At 39.9% G+C, this 20,382-nt stretch overlaps 1 protein-coding gene across 8 annotated transcripts in view; it reads left to right on the plus strand.

Moving 5' to 3' along the window:
• The window catches only part of CDC42BPA (CDC42 binding protein kinase alpha), a 330,947-nt gene that overhangs the window by 285,279 nt on the left and 25,286 nt on the right, over positions 1 to 20,382 (plus strand). For all 8 annotated transcript variants that reach the window (XM_044915969.1, XM_044915970.1, XM_021689881.1 and 5 more), the window contains 4 exons: positions 12,709 to 12,814; positions 16,403 to 16,539; positions 17,220 to 17,359; positions 18,594 to 18,675. In XM_044915969.1, the coding sequence (XP_044771904.1) occupies positions 12,709 to 12,814; positions 16,403 to 16,539; positions 17,220 to 17,359; positions 18,594 to 18,675 (465 nt within the window). The remainder of the gene's footprint in view (positions 1 to 12,708; positions 12,815 to 16,402; positions 16,540 to 17,219; positions 17,360 to 18,593; positions 18,676 to 20,382) is intronic.

Here is a 20,382-nt window from a genome sequence, read left to right on the forward strand (position 1 = left end):
CATAAGAAAGAGGAAAATCTTGTAATTTATGATAACATGGATGGACTTTGAGGGCATTATGTTAAATGAAATAAGAGAAAGACAAATACTGTATGATCTCACTTATATGTAGAATTTTAAAAATTTGAACTCACAGAAATGGAGAACATATTGGTTGTCAGGGGTAGGGTTGGGAGATGAGGGAAAAGGTACAGACTTCCAGTTATAAGATAAGTAAGTTCTGCAGACAAATGGAATACATTTGTGACTATAGTTAACAACACTGTATTGTATATTTGAAACTTGCTTAGAGAGTAGATCTTAAACATTCTCCCCACAAGAAAAAAATTACAACTATAAGAGGTGATGGATGTTAACTTATTTGGTAATCATTTTGCATTATATACATGTATCAAGCCATGATGGTGTATACCTTAAACTAATACATTATATGTCAGTTATATCTCAATAAAACTGGAAGAAAAAAAATATTCTTGGAGGAAATTCTCCATCAAAAAGAGATATAAAGCCACAAGGCCACTGTGAGAGATTTGGGAATAGGGTGACTAGGTATCTCAGAGGACTTTACTGTAGTCTGTAAAAGCAAGCTCCCTCACTCTACAAAAATCAAAGAGAAAGGAAATACATATTCAAAGCAGTCCAGAATTAATCTAAATACAAACACAGTGGAGGTTAAGTGTAAGAATCGGGTGAGGTGGGCATGCTTAGGCATTTGTCTCATCTGGGGAGAAGCTGCAGAGACAGCGAGGCATGGTGGTTATCATGGTGGGTTCCTAGCAGGGCCTCCTAAATTGCAGTCACAGCTCCATCACTAATTAGCTGTGTGAACTTGAGCAAGTTACCTTTCCCTGCTTCCATTTCCTCATCAGAAATGAGTACAATCATAGTATCCATTTCACTGGATTCTTTGGAGTTTTAAAGAAGCTTAATATTTGTAAACACCTTAGAACAGTACCTGACATAGTGGTAGCATAGAAATGTTTAAATAAATATTGGTAACTTGATAAGGAAAGTAAGCACAAGTTTGAATCTTAATGAGTTGAAAGGAATCAATAGAAGACTAGCATATAAAATGTGTAATTTTCATACCTGCAGAAGGAAATGCTATTCATTGAACTGAGGCAGGAAAGAGAAAAAGGAGAAAGGAAAACATGGTGACCTGGTGCTCTTAACTGCAATAAATTGTCTCAAATCCCAATGTCTTAGAAAACATTTTTATTATGCTCACAGTTTCATGGGTATGAGTTTAAGAAGGGCTCCAGTGGGAAGCTCTCACAGAGGGTCTGCCGTGTGGGTGTGGTAAGCTGTGAGCTGAGGCTGCAGATGTGTGGAGGTTCAGCTGTGCTGTATGTCCAGGATGGCTCACTCCCATGACAGGCAGCCGATGCTCAGGTCTGTCCAGATGACACCCTCAGTCTTCCTACATGGCGGCTGGCCCCCCAGAGTGAGCCTACCATGAGAGCCAGTGAGAAGCCACATGGCTGAAAGCGAAGGTGGATGGGAGGGAAGAAAATAAAGGAAAACAGAGGTCACAGATACGTACTGTAATATGGAGTTTAAGGTGTAAAACACCAAATGGCACGAAAGAGGACATTGTATGCTAGTAAAGGGAATAATAGATAAAGAAGATAATGATCATGAATGTGTATGGGACTCACAAAGAAGCCCTAACCTATATAAAGCAAGAACTAAGAACTGGGGAGGAGCAGGTTAGAGACAGATTGGAGATTTTAATTCACACCCCTCAGACAAACAATATAGTAGAGAAAATGCTGGGCAGAGGACAGAGGGTTAATACCTGCATGCACTGAGAGCTTTTATAAACAAGGGGATGAACATGCAATAGTTAACTGGCCAAAAGCCAGGAATAGGCCGATGAAAACTTAAAATGACTGAGAGTGAAAAGATGGTCAGACTTACAAGAAGTTGGAGAAGAGCAGATTAAAGTAATAATGAACTACCTCTTTACATTTGTGGCGTACATATCCTTGTTATCAGTAAGATACTGTGACACATTGTAGGTGGAAATGTGAATCAGTACCACCTTTTTAAATACAAGCTAGGGGCGCCTGGGTGGCTCAGGCATTAGCGTCTGCCTTCGGCTCAGGTCATGATCCCAAGGGTCCTGGGATTGAGCCCCACATTCTCCCTCTCCCACTCCCCCTGCTTATGTTCCCTCTCTCTCTGTCTCTCTCTCAAATAAATAAAATCTTAAAAATAAAATTAATAAATACAATCTAAAAACATTTTAATGAAAAATATATGTTGGTGAGTCTCTAGAATCCAGTGAGTAGAGGGTAGAGGATTCTGGGAACTTAGTCTCAGTGGCAGCATGGTTTTTGAATCTCACGGAATCTCCATAAAAACAGACAAACCAACTGGATAGGTATCAAAGCTTAAAAAAACAAACAAACAAAAAACGCTACAGATGAGACCTGAACAATAGATGAGAAGATTTTCCCACAAACTCCAAAATACAAACTGATAGGGGGAAAAAAAAGTCATCTATAAGACCCCCCTGCCTCCCCCCGCCCCGCCGTGGTATTAAACACTGTGCTAGAGAAAGAGGGATTCATGATAATCCCAGAGCCAGAAAACCGCCAGAGCACAAGTATGCACTGCTGGGCATCTCAAGAACAGAAGAAACTGAGAGGATTTTGCAAGCTCCATCCTACAGGTGAGAGAGCAAGGAAGGCAGGATGGTAGGAAGATACAACAGTGCTGCAGTTATAAGCCCTCGAAACTTGATGGTCAGAACGCCCTTCCAGATCACAGCCCCAGACTAAGGAGGGTCAGCAGGGAATGGGTTCAGAATTGAGCGAGACAGGAAAGGAAAGAGAAAGTCCAGATGATTAAGAACAGGGGAGGAAGAGCTCAGAAAGCATGAGGTCATTTTTAAAAATCATTTTATGCTGGGGTGCCTGGATGGCTCAGTCATTGGGCGTCTGCCTTCAGCTCAGGTCATGGTCCCAGGGTCCTGGGATCGAGCCCCGCCTCGGGCTCTGTGCTCTGCGGGAAGCCTGCTTCTCCCTTTCACACTCCCCCTGCTTGTGTTCCCTCTCTCGCTGTGGCTCTCTGTCAAGTGAATAAGATCTTTAAAAAAAAAAAAAATCATTTTATGCAAAGGCATGGAGCTGGGAAAATTACCCTGGCCTACCCCTCCCTCATAGAAGTACAGGAAAAGTCATTTCACTTAAAAATGAGGAAAGTGTTCAGTCAAATCTCACACACACAAAAAGAGAATAATGTATCTTAAAAAATGAAAGTGTGCCAGAAAGACATAAATATGAAACCAAAAAAACTACAATCAATATTTCAGAAGAAAATAAGGAAATGATAGAAGCTGTGAAACAACAAAAATTAGAAATAGCAAGCCTTAGAAATGAGAGTGTTGGAGAAAGCAAGATTTGAAGACAGGTGACAGAAATCCAGGGAAAGAATTAGAAATTAAGATGAAATATGACTGCAAGAATACAGACTGACATATAAGGAATTTGGGAGTAAATAAACTCAACAGATCACTTATGTAAATAGAAAAATGGAAAAAAAAATTTTAATCAAGAAATGAGAAGGGGTGCCTGGGTGGCTCAGTCAGTTAAGTGTCCGACTCTTGATCGTGGGATCAAGCCCCATGTTGGGCTCCATGCTAAGCGCAGAGTCAGCTTAAGGATTCTCCCTCTTCCTCTGCTCCTCCCCCCCACTCTCCTGTGCACTCTCCACCCCACCAAATGAACGCATAAATCTTTTTTAAAAGAAATGAGGGAAGACTAAAAAGGATTTGAGAAAAGTGATGGACAGAAAAGAACAACAAGGAAGGCCAGTGTTTATATAATAGGAGTCTCTGATAGAGAACACAAAAGCAACAGAAAATACTAAAATCTGTGTTCAAGAAAATTTTCTAAAATAAAGTAGACTTGAAACTCATCCTACAGAGGCACCCAGCATAGCCAAGAAAATCAACTCTGACAAAAGAAAACACATTCTAGTAAACTCTTGGCCTATAAAGAAAAAAAAATTGGACAAAAGTGTAGTAAGTCACTCAAGGGGGAAGAAAAGAATTGAATTTTCGATAGCAACACTGCCAGAAAACAATTGGATAACTTTTAAAATGCTCTAGGAAAGTGTGAGTCCAGGTTTTTCCCCCTTTGTGACTTTGTTTTTGACTACTTTGAGGTATAATTGATATACAAAAAAACTGCACGTAGTTGTAACAATTTGATGAGTTTGAAATGTCAAAGATTTTTAAGAATTTTAGGGTTTTTAAGGAGAGTAAAGCATCCTTCAAAAGTAAAAGCCACAGAGAAGTATTAAGAACATGCAAGAAGTCAAGGAGTGTTGTCCCCAAAAGCCCTTCCTGAGAGATACATTGAGGACAGGCTTCAGATCAACCAGAGTGATAAGGTACCCAACACCTCAAGGAGCAGGAGTGAACAAGGAAGTCTAGAATGAATTGGGTTCAAAGTCCACAAAAAGTACTGTTATAACATCTCTCAAAACCAGACAGCTTACCCCCAACTCAGCAATATGTTTACCTAGTGGAATAACCGAACCAGAGACCACAGATTGAAGGACACCGGGCTCAGTGGTTGGTGAGAGAGACAAGGTGTTGAACTAGGAGTGGTGAGATCTTAAAGAAGTCCACAAACTGAAGGTAAGGCTCCAAACTCCTTTCTCCTGCTTAGCTCCCAGAATGTTGGCAGTTGGGTTTATTGCCTCCTCCTTCCCTTCCGTCCCGGGAGGATTTCAGTGGAGTCTCTGAAGAAATTGAATGACCCAGAAAAGACAGATAACAGCAATCAAGATGGTTGGGTCCACATTGATAGTGCGTGTGCACACAGGTGCATGTGCGCCCCCCCCCCCCACACAATATAAACCAAAAAACCTTCCAATCAGCTTTTTTACTGACTCACAAATGTGAACAAATTCCTGAGAATCAGGAGACATTTCAGGAAATCCTCTAGCAAAAAGAAGAGATCCAAACAAAAAGATTTCCTACTTTCATTGAAGGAAAAAGAGGCAATACCAAAGCAGAAGGAAACAAAAAGGAATAACCAGAAAAACCAGAAGAGTCCTTTGAAATTTAAAAATAGGACAAGCATTTAAAAATTCATTAGATGAGGGCGCCTGGGTGGCTCAGTTGGTTAAGCGACTGCCTTCGGCTCAGGTCATGATCCTGGAGTCCCTGGATCGAGTCCCGCATCGGGCTCCCTGCTCGGCAGGGAATCTGCTTCTCCCTCTGACCCTCCCGACCCTCCCCCCTCTCATGCTCTCTCTCTCTCAGTCTCTCTCTCAAATAAATAAATAAAATCTTTAAAAAAAAATTCATTAGATGAGTTGGGACATAAATTTGAGGAAATCTCTTAGAACTTGTTGCGAAAGGATAGATAGAAAATAGAGAAAATGTGAGAAATCAATATCCAAAAAAAAAGTTCTGGTAATATAACAGAAAAAAAGAAAAGGAAGGAAATTGTGCAGTATTTAATACAGATGCTTTTGGCAACTAAAGGACATTTCCAGACTGCGGAGTCCCAACAGTTCCCATCACAGTGTACAGATAACAAATACCTCCTCCTGCCCACGTCACTCTGCAGTGTTTCAAGATGTCAAGAATATAGAGAACTTTTGTAAACCACCAAAGAGATAAAACGTCAGGGGCACCTGGGTGGCTCAGTCAGTTAAGCCCCTGACTCTTGGGTCCAGCTCAGGTCATGATCTCAGGGTCATGAGATCGAGCCCTGTGTTGGGCTCAGTGCTCAACGGGGAGTCTGCTTGAGTTTCTCTGTCCCTCTGCCCCTCCCCCTGCTTGCTCAGGCTTTCTCTCTCTCAAATAAATAAATCTTTAGAAAAAAACACATCACATTCAGATGATTAGGGATTGAAATGGCATCATACTTAACAGCAAAATGGAAAGGACAATTGGAAGGTAAAATGATTGCGAGCTAGAATTTTTGATTCCCTGTCAAATGTTTAATCAGTTTAGGGGAAAATAATAGCATTTTCAGAAACTGAAGATCTTCTAAAAGTGTTATCACCTATGCTCTGCTTTCTAAGTAAACTACTAAGATAATTTCCACCAAAACAAGGGAGAAGATGAAGAAAGAGAAAGGCATAGGGTCCATAGGAGAGAGAATCGCATACAGATTTATCTAGAGAAAGTGGAGCAGGGAAGCAGAGGGCTCCAGGAGAGACATCTTCAGGTCAATAAACACGAGGTAGAGGAGTCCTGAAGGCTTCCTTCTTCATTGTTTAATCACCTGGTAAATTGATTCAAGGGGATTTTGCCATTCCTTTGGAGGGTCTGGGGATAATTAATGCAAGAGACTAGAAAATTAAGTTTAAAAGAGGGACAGCATCACTAATTTCAGAAAAATCAAAAGATTACACAAGAAAGATAGAACTATAATATACTTCTCAACTCACTCAGTTATAATTCCAAGGTCATAATAACTTAAATGCTAAATGTAAAATTTATCCCCAGACTGTGCTCTTAACAATATTGAGAACATGAAGGGAGTAGCTGGTGTAACAGTGCCGAGTCCTCCTCTTCTATAATAGGAAGTCAGTATAATGCCTCCAATCAGGAAATAGCAGTATAGGCTTGCTTCCAACCCCCCCCCCCGCCCTCCCCCCCATCCAGAAATGTGGAGACACACAAAGAGGCAAACAGCTAGAAGAGCTAAAAGAACTTGCCTCTGGGAAGGATAACTTGGAGCAGAGGGGCACTTCAGTTTTTATTATAAGCATTATGATACTGTTTTACTTTTTAAACTGTGTATTTGTATGAGTCAAAATTAAAAACATACATAGAAAATGGGAAATTCTTTGTGATTAGGCAATGAAAATAAGATCTCAAATCATAAGCATAAGGTGAAAATATTGCTGGACTCTATTACATCACAATTAAAGATGCTTGTCCAGCGAAAGCTTTGTTAATGGGGATTAATAGGTGGTGCCTCCTAGTGAAAGATATTTGCAATGTTTAACACCAGAAAGGGATTAATTTCTGGAATATGTAAGAAACTCTTACAACTCTATATGAAAAAGATTAGAAATCCAGTTGAAAAACTGGCAGATGATATGAATAAGTAATTCCCAGAAAATGAAATCCTAATGGTCAACAAGCATGTGAAGAAATGTCCAACCTTATTAGTAAAAAATGAATAACTTAAAAATTATCACTTTATGCTGGAACAAACAATCCTAAAATTTGTATGGAATCAGAGAAGACCCCGAATCGCCAAGGAAATGTTGAAAAAGAAAAACAAAGCTGGGGGCATCACATTGCCCGATTTCAAGCTATATCACAAAGCTGTGATCACCAAGACAGCATGGTACTGGCACAAAAACAGACATACAGACCAATGGAACAGAATAGAGAACCCAGAAATGGACCCTCAACTCTATGGTCAAATAATCTTTGACAAAGCAGGAAAAAACATGCAATGGAAAAAAGACAGTCTCTTCAATAAATGGTGCTGGGAAAATTGGACAGCCACATGCAGAAGAATGAAACTCCACCATTCTCTAACACCATTCACAAAGATAAACTCAAAGTGGATGAAAGACCTCAATGTGAGACAGGAATCCATCAAAATCCTAGAAGAGAACATAGGCAGTAACCTCTTCGACATCGGCCACAGCAACTTCTTTCAAGATACATCTCCAAAAGCTAGTGAAACAAAAGCAAAAATGAACTTTTGGGACTTCAAGATAAAAAGCTTCTGCACAGCAAAGGAAACAGCCAACAAAACAAAGAGGCAACCCACAGAATGGGAGAAGATATTTGCAAATGACACTACAGATAAAGGGCTGGTATCCAAGATCTATAAAGAACTTCTCAAACTCAACACCCAAAAAACAAATAATCAAGTCAAAAAGTGGGCAGAAGAGATGAACAGACACTTCTCTGAAGAAGACATACAAATGGTTAACAGACACATGAAAAAATGTTCATCATCATTAGCCATCAGGGAAATCCAAATCAAAACCACACTGAGATACCACCTTACACCAGTTAGAATGGCAAAAATGGACAGGGAAAGAACAAATGTGGGAGAGGTTGTGGAGAAAGGGGAACCCTCTTACACTGTTGGTGGGAATGCAAGTTGGTACAACCACTTTGGAAAACTGTGGAGGTTCCTCAAAAATTTAAAAATAGAGCTACCCTGTGACCCAGCAATTGCACTACTGGGTATTTACCCCAATGACACAGATGTAGTGAAAAGAAGGGCCATATGCACCCCAATGTTCAGAGCAGCAATGTCCGCAATAGCCAAACTGGAAGGAGCCGAGATGCCCTTCAACAGATGAATGGATAAAGAAGATGTAGTCCATATATACAATGGAATATTACTCAGCCATCAGAAAAGATGAATACCCAACTTTTACATCAACATGGATGGGACTGGAGGAGATTATGCTAAGTGAAATAAGTCAAGCAGAGAAAGTCAATTATATGGTTTCACTTATTGGTGGAACATAAGGAATAACATGGAGGACATTAGTAGAAGGAAGGGAAAAATGGCAGTGGGGGAATTGGAGGGAGAGATGAACCATGAGAGACTATGGACCTGAGAAACAAACAGGGTTTTAGAGGGGAGGGGGGAAGGGTGGATTGGTTAGCCTGGTGATGGGTATTAAGGAGGGCACATACTGCATGGAGCACTGAGTGTTATACAAAAACAATGGATCGTGGATCACTACATCAAAAACTAATGATGTATTGTATGGTGACTAACATAACATCATAAAATTTAAAAAAAAAAATTTACAACAGGGAAAAAAAAATTATCACTTTATACTCACCAGATTGTCAAAAATTAAGTAAGGTAATGTCAAGGACATGAAGAAATAGGCAGCTGCACACACAGGTAGTGGAAGGATAAACACATACATCCATTCTGGAGAGCAACATGGCATTGTGGAGTGGACAGACATTTATTGCTACAAAGGGTACCAGGGAGTTGGAAATGGGGGAAAGATGGGTAACATGTGGCTGATGTGTGCTCCTGGGTACTCACATACACTAGAAACACACTCAAACTATCTATTTTACAGGGATATATACATACCCAAGGATCTGTATAAATCCTGTTAGACTGGGTGCCAGATCTCATGGGGAAGGATGGAGAGTGAATAATCAGGGATGAATGGAAAAAGCAGTAAGGCAAAATAAAACCAGAGTGGGGCCTCCGCCAAGCTCTGTGATGATATTTCATGGACTAAATTTTTTTTTTTCAAATAAGCACCACAAAGCCTTCTTTTTTTTTTTTAAATGTTTTATTTATTTATTCATGAAAGTCAGAGAGAGAGAGAGGCAGAGGGAGAAGCAGGCTTCCCGCCTAGCAGGGAGCCCAATGTGGGACTCGATCCCAGGACCCTGGGATCATGACCTGAGCCGAAGGCAGACGCTTAACCATCTGAGCCACCCAGGCACCCTCATGGACTAAATATTAACTCAGCTTTGTGTACCTAAGTTTCCTCCCCGAAAATAAAATTTGCTTCATGTTTTTTAAAAGATGGAATGAATCTACAGGGACGCCTGGGTGGTTAAGCGTCTGCCTTCAACTCAGGTCATGATCTCAGGGTCCTGGGATTGAGCCCCATGTCGGGCTCTCTGCTCAGCGGGAGCCTTTTTCTCCCTCTCCCTGCCGCTTCTCCTGCTTGTGTTCTCTGTCTCTCTCTGTCAAATAAATAAAATCTTAAAAAAAAAAAATCACAAAAAAACCTTTAAAAAAATCTTAAGATGGAGTGAATCTACAATTATATCAAAATAATTGAAAGTGTTTAAAAGAAAAGAAAAAGCATTTTTAAAAATTTATTTTAAAAGAAAGGTTTGTATGAGGTAAAGACTTCCTTGTCATTTATCAGTGGTAAAATTCTCGTTATCAACAGTGAGGTTTTAAGCTTTTACCAGGGGTCGTAATTGGTTCTGCTGTGTTCTCACAGCTTCTGTTAAAGACCTTTATCTTCTCCAGTGATAGCTTAAGTCCACAACACAGACAAAATTAGAATAGAGAAGAGCCCTTCTTTCTGTCTCCCTCTTTAAATGTTGAGTTTATAGTTAATTTTCAGTGTACTCCAAACTGTCACATAATCTAAAACTCTAATTTGGGTCCATGCTTTAGGTTTAATGCCCTTTTTCCTAGACTTTTCTTCTTCTTTTTCTCCTCCTCAAACTACCCTTGGGGGAAGTATTAGAAATCAAATACTGACCCGGAGGCAGAAAGGGGATCTTAGAAAAGTCAGAAGCCAGGTACTCTGGACCCTAGGAGTGGATCCAAGTATCTTTCTGTTACTGTTCCTCTCTCCTCCACCAAAAACAAATAAATCCAAAATCCTAGTGTTTTGTCTAGAGGTCAGTGCCATCAGAATCATGATCTTTAATTATGTTCTATTTTATACTGACCTTCGTTGAGATCAGTGAAACATGGACCCCTTACTCTTTAGTAGTACCTCCCACCCCCTCCCACGGTTTAATCAGCACCTACCAGTTGGTTGCCTGGTCAGTTAAATAATGCTCTGCAAAAACATTTTTCTTTCCCAGCATAATCAGTTAAAATTATGACATCCTGAGTAGATCTCTGGGGGGGGGGGGGGGGGGTATGTAATATTTTTTTTCAACGATTTCTTGGGTATTGTCAAGAATTACTGTTAACGTTTGTTGTGGCTACCGTTATTATTACTGATACTCCAGACCTGTCAGTTATCCCTTAGAAGAAAGAAGGAAGTTACCTCCCTTAAGCAGTTGATCAGTTCTCTTGTTGTGATAAAAGGCTCCAGAGTGAATCAGTAAACTAACTTTGCATCTTTTGCCATAATTTTGAACAATTGAAAAAATGCTAAAAAATTTACCCTGGATAGTCCTCAAAGAGCAAAAAGTAAGAGTAAAACTTGGTATACAGGAGAAATACTGAGCAAGATTTTATATGATATTAACAAATTAGGTACTTGTATTTTTATCACAGGCATGGAGGCCCCTAGTCTTGACCTTTGCCTTGTGTAGTTTTGGGGGTTTTTTTTAGGAGCATATTCTACATGTTTCTAAATGATCAAACTCTGAGAGATGGCAGAATCAGACAGATGTGGGCTTGAATTTTAACTCTACCATGAATTGTATATCCATGAGTAACTGAGTCTCATCTCCTTTATCTGCATGAGGAAATATTACCTGTCTTTACAGGGGTATTGTCTCCATTAAATGAGATGCATGTGGAGTACCGGCACAATGTCCCCTCGTTGGTCGGGGCTCAGGCCACACGGGAGCAATTTTACAGTTAGTCTGAGGGTGGTCTCTGTTCCAGATGTGGTAGAGTCAGATCCTAGTCCTGCTTTGAAGCTTTTGTGGGGTGTAAATCATATATCCCAATTGAGAAGAGCAGAATTTATTTTTAACTTAAATTTTAAAGCTTTGAATAGTCCCTTTAGGTTTTTTTTTAAGATTTTATTGATTTATTTTGGTGGGGGTGGCAAAGGGAGAGGGAGAGAATCTCAAGCAGACTCCATGCTGAGTGCAGAGCCTGACATGGGGCTCAGTCTCACGACCCTGAGATCATGAGCTGAGCCAAAATCAAGAGTTGGATGCTTAATCGACTGAGCCACCCAGGCACCCCTGAAGAGTCCTTTTAGTTTTTTATTATAAGTTAGTCTCAACTAAAATACTACTACTACTTCATAAGAGCATGTCATCAGAATTCACATATTATTAGAATAGAGTTCTTACTAGTTTAAATCAATCACACGTACAAAATAAGTAATTAGCCAAATTTGTTTTCAAAAGTAAGTAACTATGTTCTGAATGCTTACTCTACGCCAGCACTGTTCGAAAGGCTTTTTTTATGTTCACATACTCATTTAACCACCCCATGAAGTAGATACTATTATTGATCCTATTTTATAGAAAGAGGAAAGTAAGACACAGAGAAGTTAAGTAATGTGTCCCTAGGCTCACACAGTAGAGTAGAAGAACAGTTAATACAATTCATTTGTTATTAAAACATTCTAAGAGTTAATTTGGAAAGGAGAGGATATCCTGGAGAGCTGCAGCCTACATGGACTTACCACCAGACAGGAAAACAAGACTTAGAGAACTTTACTGGGTTTGCAACAAGAAGTTTCGGGCTGCCATCTGTCTCTAGAATAATACGGGTGTATGTTTGTCTATTGAAGGGTAATACCACCTGCTTCCATAGGAGGAAACCGATTCATTAAGCATATTCTTTGTTCTTGGTCCTAGAGAATAAAATTACTTGATATATAGCCAGGACAAGAATTTTGAGTTACTCTTTGTTCTTCCTAAGAAGGTATAAAAGCATATTAAATTTCTCTATTTGTAGAGGTACAAATATGTAACAGTTCACTTAACTCTTTGCTGAAGAATAATTTGAAGAATTTCTAAAAATCCTGAATCAAAATCTGAGCAAAAATAAAAAGCTACAGTTCATAACTTTTCAAATGGCATTCAAGAGCAATTAATTACCATATAACTTCTTACATTATTTTTAGCTTAACCTAGCTCTATATTGCCTAATAAAAATATGCAAAGAGCATAAATTACAGAAAGATGTGAGAAATGAAAATAATTCATTGCACTTCTATTTAGAAAACATCCTAGTAGATCGCGTGGCATCCAGAGATTTACATTACAGAAATCCTTTAAATAATTGTTTTTAGTAATTGGTGTATGTTTTTTATCCCTTTGTTTTGCAGCGCAAGACCCATCAGTTTTTTGTCAAATCTTTCACTACCCCTACCAGATGTCACCAGTGCACCTCTCTGATGGTGGGTTTGATAAGACAGGGCTGTTCCTGTGAAGGTAAGAACAAAATGGCAGGAGAGTGTGACATTAGAGTCCTAGTGTTGGCTTCCTAACTGTAATCACGTAACTGTATTCCCCATCCGACTCTTGGTTTATGGCTCAGGTCATGATCTCACAATATATAAGTGTCTGCTTGTTCTGCTTTTTTCTGATAACAGGAGTACAGATAATAAAGCAAGCACCTTGCTACATGTTGAACAGGGGAGAAACTGGACGGCCCCTAGAAACATTTTTCAGGGGAGACCTCTGTCAGTGTGGCTCATTCATCTTTGTTTCGTTATGCGGGTGAATTTGTGGTTCTGGGAAAGCGTTAAGCTGAGTGACAGAAGACATAAAAGTTATCCTTGAATCTGTTCATTTAACTTTCACCTTGCTTAATTTCTCTAATAAGAGAAATCATTCTTCAGAAGTAGGCAGTTCAGTATCTTTTCAGAAATATTAAGTGTCTGCCACTTTGCCTCAGAAAGATATTTTATTCCCAGTATTCGTATCAGTGGATTTTCCCTACTGCTCATTGACTCATTGACTCATTGATTCATCCATCGTGTGTTCATGGAATGCCTGTCCTGTACTTCTAGACACCGTGATGTAGTCGGGGATGGGGAGAAGACTGAGAGCCTGCCCTCGAGGAGCTCACATTCTGAGAGATGAGAGATCAGGGGTCATTTGAACAGAAAACAAAGTATATTTGTCTGGGCACCACTTAAATGACTTAAATAATTATAATGGGATACACTGTTTGGGAATAGTTTGGGAATACACTTTTTTTAATCAAATCAAATTTATCACTGTAACAATGCCTTCTGTATCATTTACTGATCTATCTTATGAGAAAGATAAAATAGTTGCTAGTTCAAATTCTAATATGAGTTTCCATTTCTTAGCCTTTAGGGTTGGAAGGGACTTTGCAGGGAAGGTCATCAGTGCACATCAGAAGCAGGCGTTCCCCTTGTAGACTGTGCTTGTAGTTTGTATTTGGTCACTTTGAATCAAGGGGCTGTTAATGGCATCTTAAGGCAGTGCATTCTATGTCCGATTAGCTCTCACAGCCAAAGTAGAAGCTCCAGATTGCATCATCCCAGCTAGTTGTGTAGATGCATGGGTTTAGAGCCAAAGCAAATGGTCTAGGGTGAAAAGTAGATTTGAGAGTTATGAGCATACAGAGTGATGAAGGGGAATGGCGTTTTCCAGGAAACACACAGAGTGAAAAGAGAGCAAGTATGAGGATGGAGCCTTAGGAAACAGCTCAGGGGAGGTGAAAGGTAAAGACAGCAAAGTAATCTGAAAAAGGAACAACCTGTGTCATTGACTGGGAAGGTGTGATGGAAGCCAAAGGAGAGAATTTGTACAGTTTTTAAGCCTTGTCCCATTTTGGATTTAGCCAGTACTTATAAGTGTCACTTTTAGGGGCATCTGATGCCATCATCTGGATGGCTCAATCGGTTAAGCATCCGACTCTTGGTTTATGGCTCAGGTCATGATCTCAGGGTCCTGGGATCAAGCCCTGCATTGGGCTCCACGCTCAGTGGGGAGTCTGCTTCAGGATTCTCTCTCTCTCTCTCTCCATCCCTCCCCCAGCTCTCTCTGTCTCTAAAATAAATAAATCTTTAAAAGAATAAAATACAAATAAAAATAAATGTCATTTTAAAATCTGTTTATCAGAAAGAATCCTGGATAGGTACCTGGTGTTAGGTCCCTTATCATTTCTTATGCATCAGAATCATTTGCAATTACATGGTAGGGGTTTTTGAGATCTCCCAAGCCCCTTTCTAGAGTCTCACATCATGAAATTGTACGTTTCTTTCCTGAAGACCCTTTTTCTTTTTTAAAGTTTCTTTTTTTTTTTTTAAGATTTTATTTATTTATTTGATAGAGGGAGACACAGCGAGAGAGGGAACACAAGCAGGGGGAGTGGGAAAGGGAGAAGCAGGCTTCCCATGGAGCAGGGAGCCTGATGTGGGGCTCGATCCCAGGACCTGGGACCATGACCTGAGCCGAAGGCAGATGCCCAACAACTGAGCCACCCAGGCACCCCTTTCCTGAAGACTCTTAGTACCCTGCCCTGTACACTGTGGGGACACGTTAGACCCTGCCCAGGTTTTCATAAATGTTATGGTAATGTGGTTACAGCCTCCAAAGATTCCTATCATTTTAATTTCTTCCTGGTTGATTGAAGTTAGATCCTGTATAGGACAATTATTTTGTTGCTTCCTCTGCTTTTGGAGGTGAGATTTTTGCCTAAGTAGTAAAACAAATTATAACTTGTTAGACACTCTACTTAAAAGTGAACGAGATGTCTTATAGAAATTTGGTAGTTTTGACAGTCAGTACTAGTTCATCTTGCCCCTCTGGTGGTTTCATAATGCCTATCAGTGGTGTATGATACATTTTCCCATGTGCATGCATTCCCTGATGGTATCCCTTCAGGTCCTCTCTTAATCTTTCCCAAATATTCTCCAGGACTGACCCTTAGAGTAGGAATTGTCTAAATGAATATTCTTAGTCTACAGCCCCTTCCAACAAGTTTGTTTGTTTTAAATATTTTACTTTTTAAGATTTTATTTATTTATTTTAGAGAGAGAGAGAGTGAGTGGAGGGAGGGACAGAGGGCGAGAGAGAATCTCAAGCAGACTCCCCGCTGAATGCAGAGCCCGGTATGGGGCTCAATCCCACAACCCTGAGATCATGACCTGAGCTGAAATCAGGAGTTGGAGGCTTAACCAACTGAGCCACCCAGGCACCCCCTAAATATTTTAATTGTCATCCAACCAAGTCTCGGTGAAACTTATACATTTATTTTTGTTTATCCTGTTTCTTGGAGTCTCAAGTTCATCATACGTGTATCAGGTAGAGGTATCATGGCAGCATTGTTGGTAGGGCGGGCTCTGAGCCCGACTGCCTGGGTTTGAATTCTAGCAATGCCACTTACGAGTCCTGTGACCCAGGGCAAGTCCATCATAAATAGGAGTAGCTGTACCTCTCTTAGATTGTTACAGAGAAATGTACTCAATAAAGTTGACCATTATTATGATCTTAGTCATAGCTGAAGTATCTATAATGATATTAACAAATCCTAAAGTTTACCCGTGATTTATACATTTTTAATCATTAAACAATTTCATTTTCAAAAAGAGGGATTGGTAAAGTTTGCCAGATACTGCAAAGATGTCAAGTAATTTCATGTCCATTAGTGACTCTGGCAAGAGAAACTTTCAGGGCAGATACCAAGTTGCAGTGAGACGAAGAGTTAGAACTCTAGAAACTACTTTTTGGAATGCCAAGTTTAAATCAACTGTTGTATTCACAAGCTTAGATTTTTTTTTTCCTATGTATTGGCTGCTCTTGATTACTAATATTAACACAAAACAATATTACAATAATAAAAATCTTTACAATTTCTCATTGAAATTCTTATTAGTAAGCAAATGAATCGGCTCCCCAAATGACAAAACAGTTCATTAAAACAAAGCCACAGATAAGCATTCATCTACTATAGCCCCTTGTATGTAATGAGTGCTCAGTGAATTATCTTTTTGTAAAAGTGAATTTTTATTGAACATTGTTTTTTTTCCCCCCCTTCAAAAGTGTGTGGATTTTCATGTCATATAACTTGTGTAAACAAAGCTCCAACTGCTTGTCCAGTCCCGCCTGAGCAGACAAAAGGGCCTCTGGGGATAGACCCGCAGAAGGGAATAGGAACAGCATATGAAGGTCATGTCAGGGTAAGTCTGATTAGGTTGGGTTTAGATTAATCTTTTGAGGTTGATTAATGACTGAAAATAAAGTCCAGTCGTCTTACAAACATACTCCTTGCCAGAAAAGTAGGCGAATAAAATTCATCTAATAATTTTATTTCATCCAGAGTGATTTGAAAACAAAAACCTGGCCTTTGCTTGGAAATAAATTCCAAAATGTCTACGGTTTTCTGTACTGTCCGTATCTTGTAACGAACAGATGTTGGAATCTCCCTAAAGGAGTCTTTGGCACCTGGTCTTCCTGGAGATGCAGTGTATGCCTATGACGTGTGAGATGTTATCAGGGGGTATTCTTACTTGTAGTCCTGAATAGCATTTAAAGTGTAAGCTACATTTCATCATACTCCCAAATTTGACTTTTATGCTACTAAGAAAGAAATCCATGAATGTTATTTTAATGAATTATTAGTGAAAGTTAAAATGGTTTAAAATTTTTTAGAATAAAAAGTCATACAATATTTGAAGAATGTATTCTTACAGTTTCTCATGTTATCAGTGGTCTGTGTGTTCCATCTGCACTTGACCCCCCCAGAGCGGCAGACTTAGGACACGTGTACATTATCTTTAGGTTTCCATCGTGCAGTTACATAGGTAACTGAGGGGGCTGTGACTAACATTTTAGTTTGAGTTGTTTCTGTTTCCTAAAGATCCCAAAGCCAGCTGGAGTGAAGAAAGGATGGCAAAGAGCATTGGCTGTGGTTTGTGACTTTAAACTCTTCCTATACGATGTTGCGGAAGGAAAAGCGTCTCAGCCCAGTGTCGTGGTCAGTCAGGTGATTGACATGAGGTAAGCTTTCAAAAGTGAAAATATTTGTGTCTTTATGACACAGGAATAAAAAAGTGTCTGGTTTTTCATCTAATTACATTGCCATATTTTTATTTAAATCTGATTTCATATTAATAATCTAACTTACTGATATTGCCAGAGTAATGTAATTAAAACCAGGAAGCAAGGTGTCGTTATAGGACAGGTTGATGTGTGTTGAGTGAGTGAGTTGGGGTTCGGGCTTAGGGAAAAGAAGCTAATGTTCGAATCCAAAAGACCAGCATAAAGATGGCTGGGGTGACAAAGGCCTAATACGTGGTCTTGTCACCTGAAGGTATAGATCGTAAATCCAGTGCAAGGAAAAATATCCCAGAATCAGATAGGTTCTTGGAGTATGTAATGAGCCGGGAAACATTTGAATGAGTCCACTCTTGAATATTTCTGGTCTCACTCTTCAGGCCCTTCCCCTGCCCTGTGGAGTGCTCTCCTTTACCTCTTCTTGTAACTCCTGCGCTCCCTTGGGGTGACTTATGAGCCCCCAGAGCTTCAGCTGTCACCTCTATGCTGATGACTCCCACACAGGCCTCCCTCCAGCTCTTTCTCCAGCACTCAGAACAAGTGTTTGCAGCCATGGTGCACGCTGGCATTTCATACCAGCACCTTAGACACATCCTCTTCCCCTCAGATACAGAATATGAGGAGATAGGTGCAGGAAACATTAGCAACGAAAGTCTGACAGAGCCTGCTCAGGGAATTGCTATAGAAAGACAGGGAGAAGAAGCAGAGACGAGACTAAGGCGTCAAGTCTTCAAGACCAAGAGAATGATGGCACTAAGAATTAGGAAGTCACAAGGAGTAAATTATTGTGGAGGAATTCTGTTTCAGGTGTTGACAGAAGAGTGAAATGTCAGATACGGTATGTTGTGGGCTCGTGAGCTGTGTTGCGGGAGGCAAGAGGGTGCGTTGTTCTGGAGGGTTCCGATCCCTCGTCTGCATGTACGGGTACTGGCCTTGCAGCTGGAGGCAGCAGCTGTTGCTAGCCCTGTGTAATTGCCACTGCTAAGTTACCTCTTATAAATTCCTCTGGGCACCATCAATTACAGTGGCGAAAAAAATCAATTTTTTTTAAATTCAATTTGAATGTTTTGTGCAATGAAGTTTTGAGGATTGTCCCATGTGTGTTATTTGGATGCACACCCTAAACACAACATACACACCCCATACACTGACTTTTAATGTTGCATTTTTCCTTCAGGGATGAAGAATTTTCTGTGAGTTCAGTCTTGGCTTCTGATGTTATTCATGCAAGTCGAAAAGATATACCCTGCATATTCAGAGTGAGTATGTGCACTGTAATTTGATCACTGAATTATGTGTTCTTAGTTCTTAGTTCTATCTCTTTATATAGATCATAAACTTACTAGGAAATAGCAAATCCTATATTCCTTAATGTGTTTTGTATCATCCAGTACTTGAATGTATAGACAATTAGTGCTAAGTAAATATTTTATTAGTAAAAGACCTGTAGAAAGTGTGAATATTTGGCTTTAAAATAGTTTCATGTTGGGTGATACTTTTGAGCCACAATTCACATTCCAAATAAATATACCACATGGAAAATTGAGTAAGTGTGAGGTTTCTCAAGTTTTTGGAAAATAGAGGTTTCTTTTTAAAATCTCATTTAAAAAATTAATGTTTTATTTCTATTGCTTTGTAATAACTACCTCAAAACTTAGTGGCTTAAACCAGTAATGATTTATTTTTTACCATACTGTGGGTCAGCTATCCAGTTTGAGTGGGGTTGAGTAGGGTCACTCCTGTGGCTACATTTGGCTCATTTGGGGCTGGAATATCCAAAATAACCTTGCTTCCATATCTGGGGCCTTGCTGGCTGTCAGGCTGGGCGATCTCTGCTCTCTTTGTGAACTTTCTCCATGTGGTCTCTCATTCAGTCATCCAGCTGAGCTCTACAGGGCTGGCCTCCAAGAGAACAAAAGAAGCTGCCAGGCCTCTCTTTTAAGGACCAGGGAAAACAGACATAACTCCCATGCATTCTGTTGGCCAGAGCATGTCACGAGGCCAGCCTGGATTTAAGGGGAGAGGAAATAGACTCCAGAGCTTGATGAGAAAAATAGAATTCCATAGAAAGAATTGTTGGTAGCCATCTTTGGAGGCTGTCTGCCCTACTACAGGGGGATCTTGAACTGGTAAATTAAGACAATAGATGTTTAAAAAAAAAAAAGCCCACTGCCCTAATGTTATGCCCGTATGCTGAGTGTCTATGAATCTTGTATCTAAGAAAGGTCACCAAGGGAGCCTAAAGAGGCCCACTTGCCTAAAGCTGATTCACATAGTGGGATTTTATGGTCACTGCTGCCTTTAAGAAGGGATCCGTATATATAAAGTTTAAGTCTGTTCTGATTGTAAGTGCTATTTGTATAGTGATAAATCTTCATGTAAATACCAACTCAAGTGATCTGATCTTCTCTAAAATAATGTGAGTTATGTTATGAAGTAACGGAGTGTTATTGCTGACTTTTTAAAACAAGTTGAAAATCGGTTTGGTGTAGTGCTTCTGAGCATGGACCCAGGATCCCAGTCTGGTGGGACATCCTTGGAGACCGTGAGTCTCTGCGCCAGAGTATTTTCATATGTAAAATCAGGATATGATAGCAATACCTGTCTCATACTTGTAACATGCTCCGATCACTGCTCAGAGATTGCTCAGTAAATGTCAGCTGCTGTTGATGTATGAGTATGGGTCATGCATTTCTCAGTGATGGCATTCTGGCATTTTATAGCAAAGAAAATAAAAAATGGTTACTAACATTTAAAATGGTATCTAGATAGATAGTGGTATATGCTACCTCTGCTTTGTCATGAATTCTAATGTGAAGACTAGTTATTCTCCTGATTAGGAGAGCTGACCTCTGATAAAGGTGTCATCTGATGAGTGCTCATTTTGTCAGCCAGAGTCTGGTCAACTAGCATCAGCATGAAACCAGTGTGGAGGCTGTCTGTTTTCTAACATAGGCTGATTAAAC

Source organism: Neomonachus schauinslandi, chromosome 6 (assembly GCF_002201575.2).
Source record: "Neomonachus schauinslandi chromosome 6, ASM220157v2, whole genome shotgun sequence".
Taxonomy (NCBI): domain Eukaryota; kingdom Metazoa; phylum Chordata; class Mammalia; order Carnivora; family Phocidae; genus Neomonachus; species Neomonachus schauinslandi.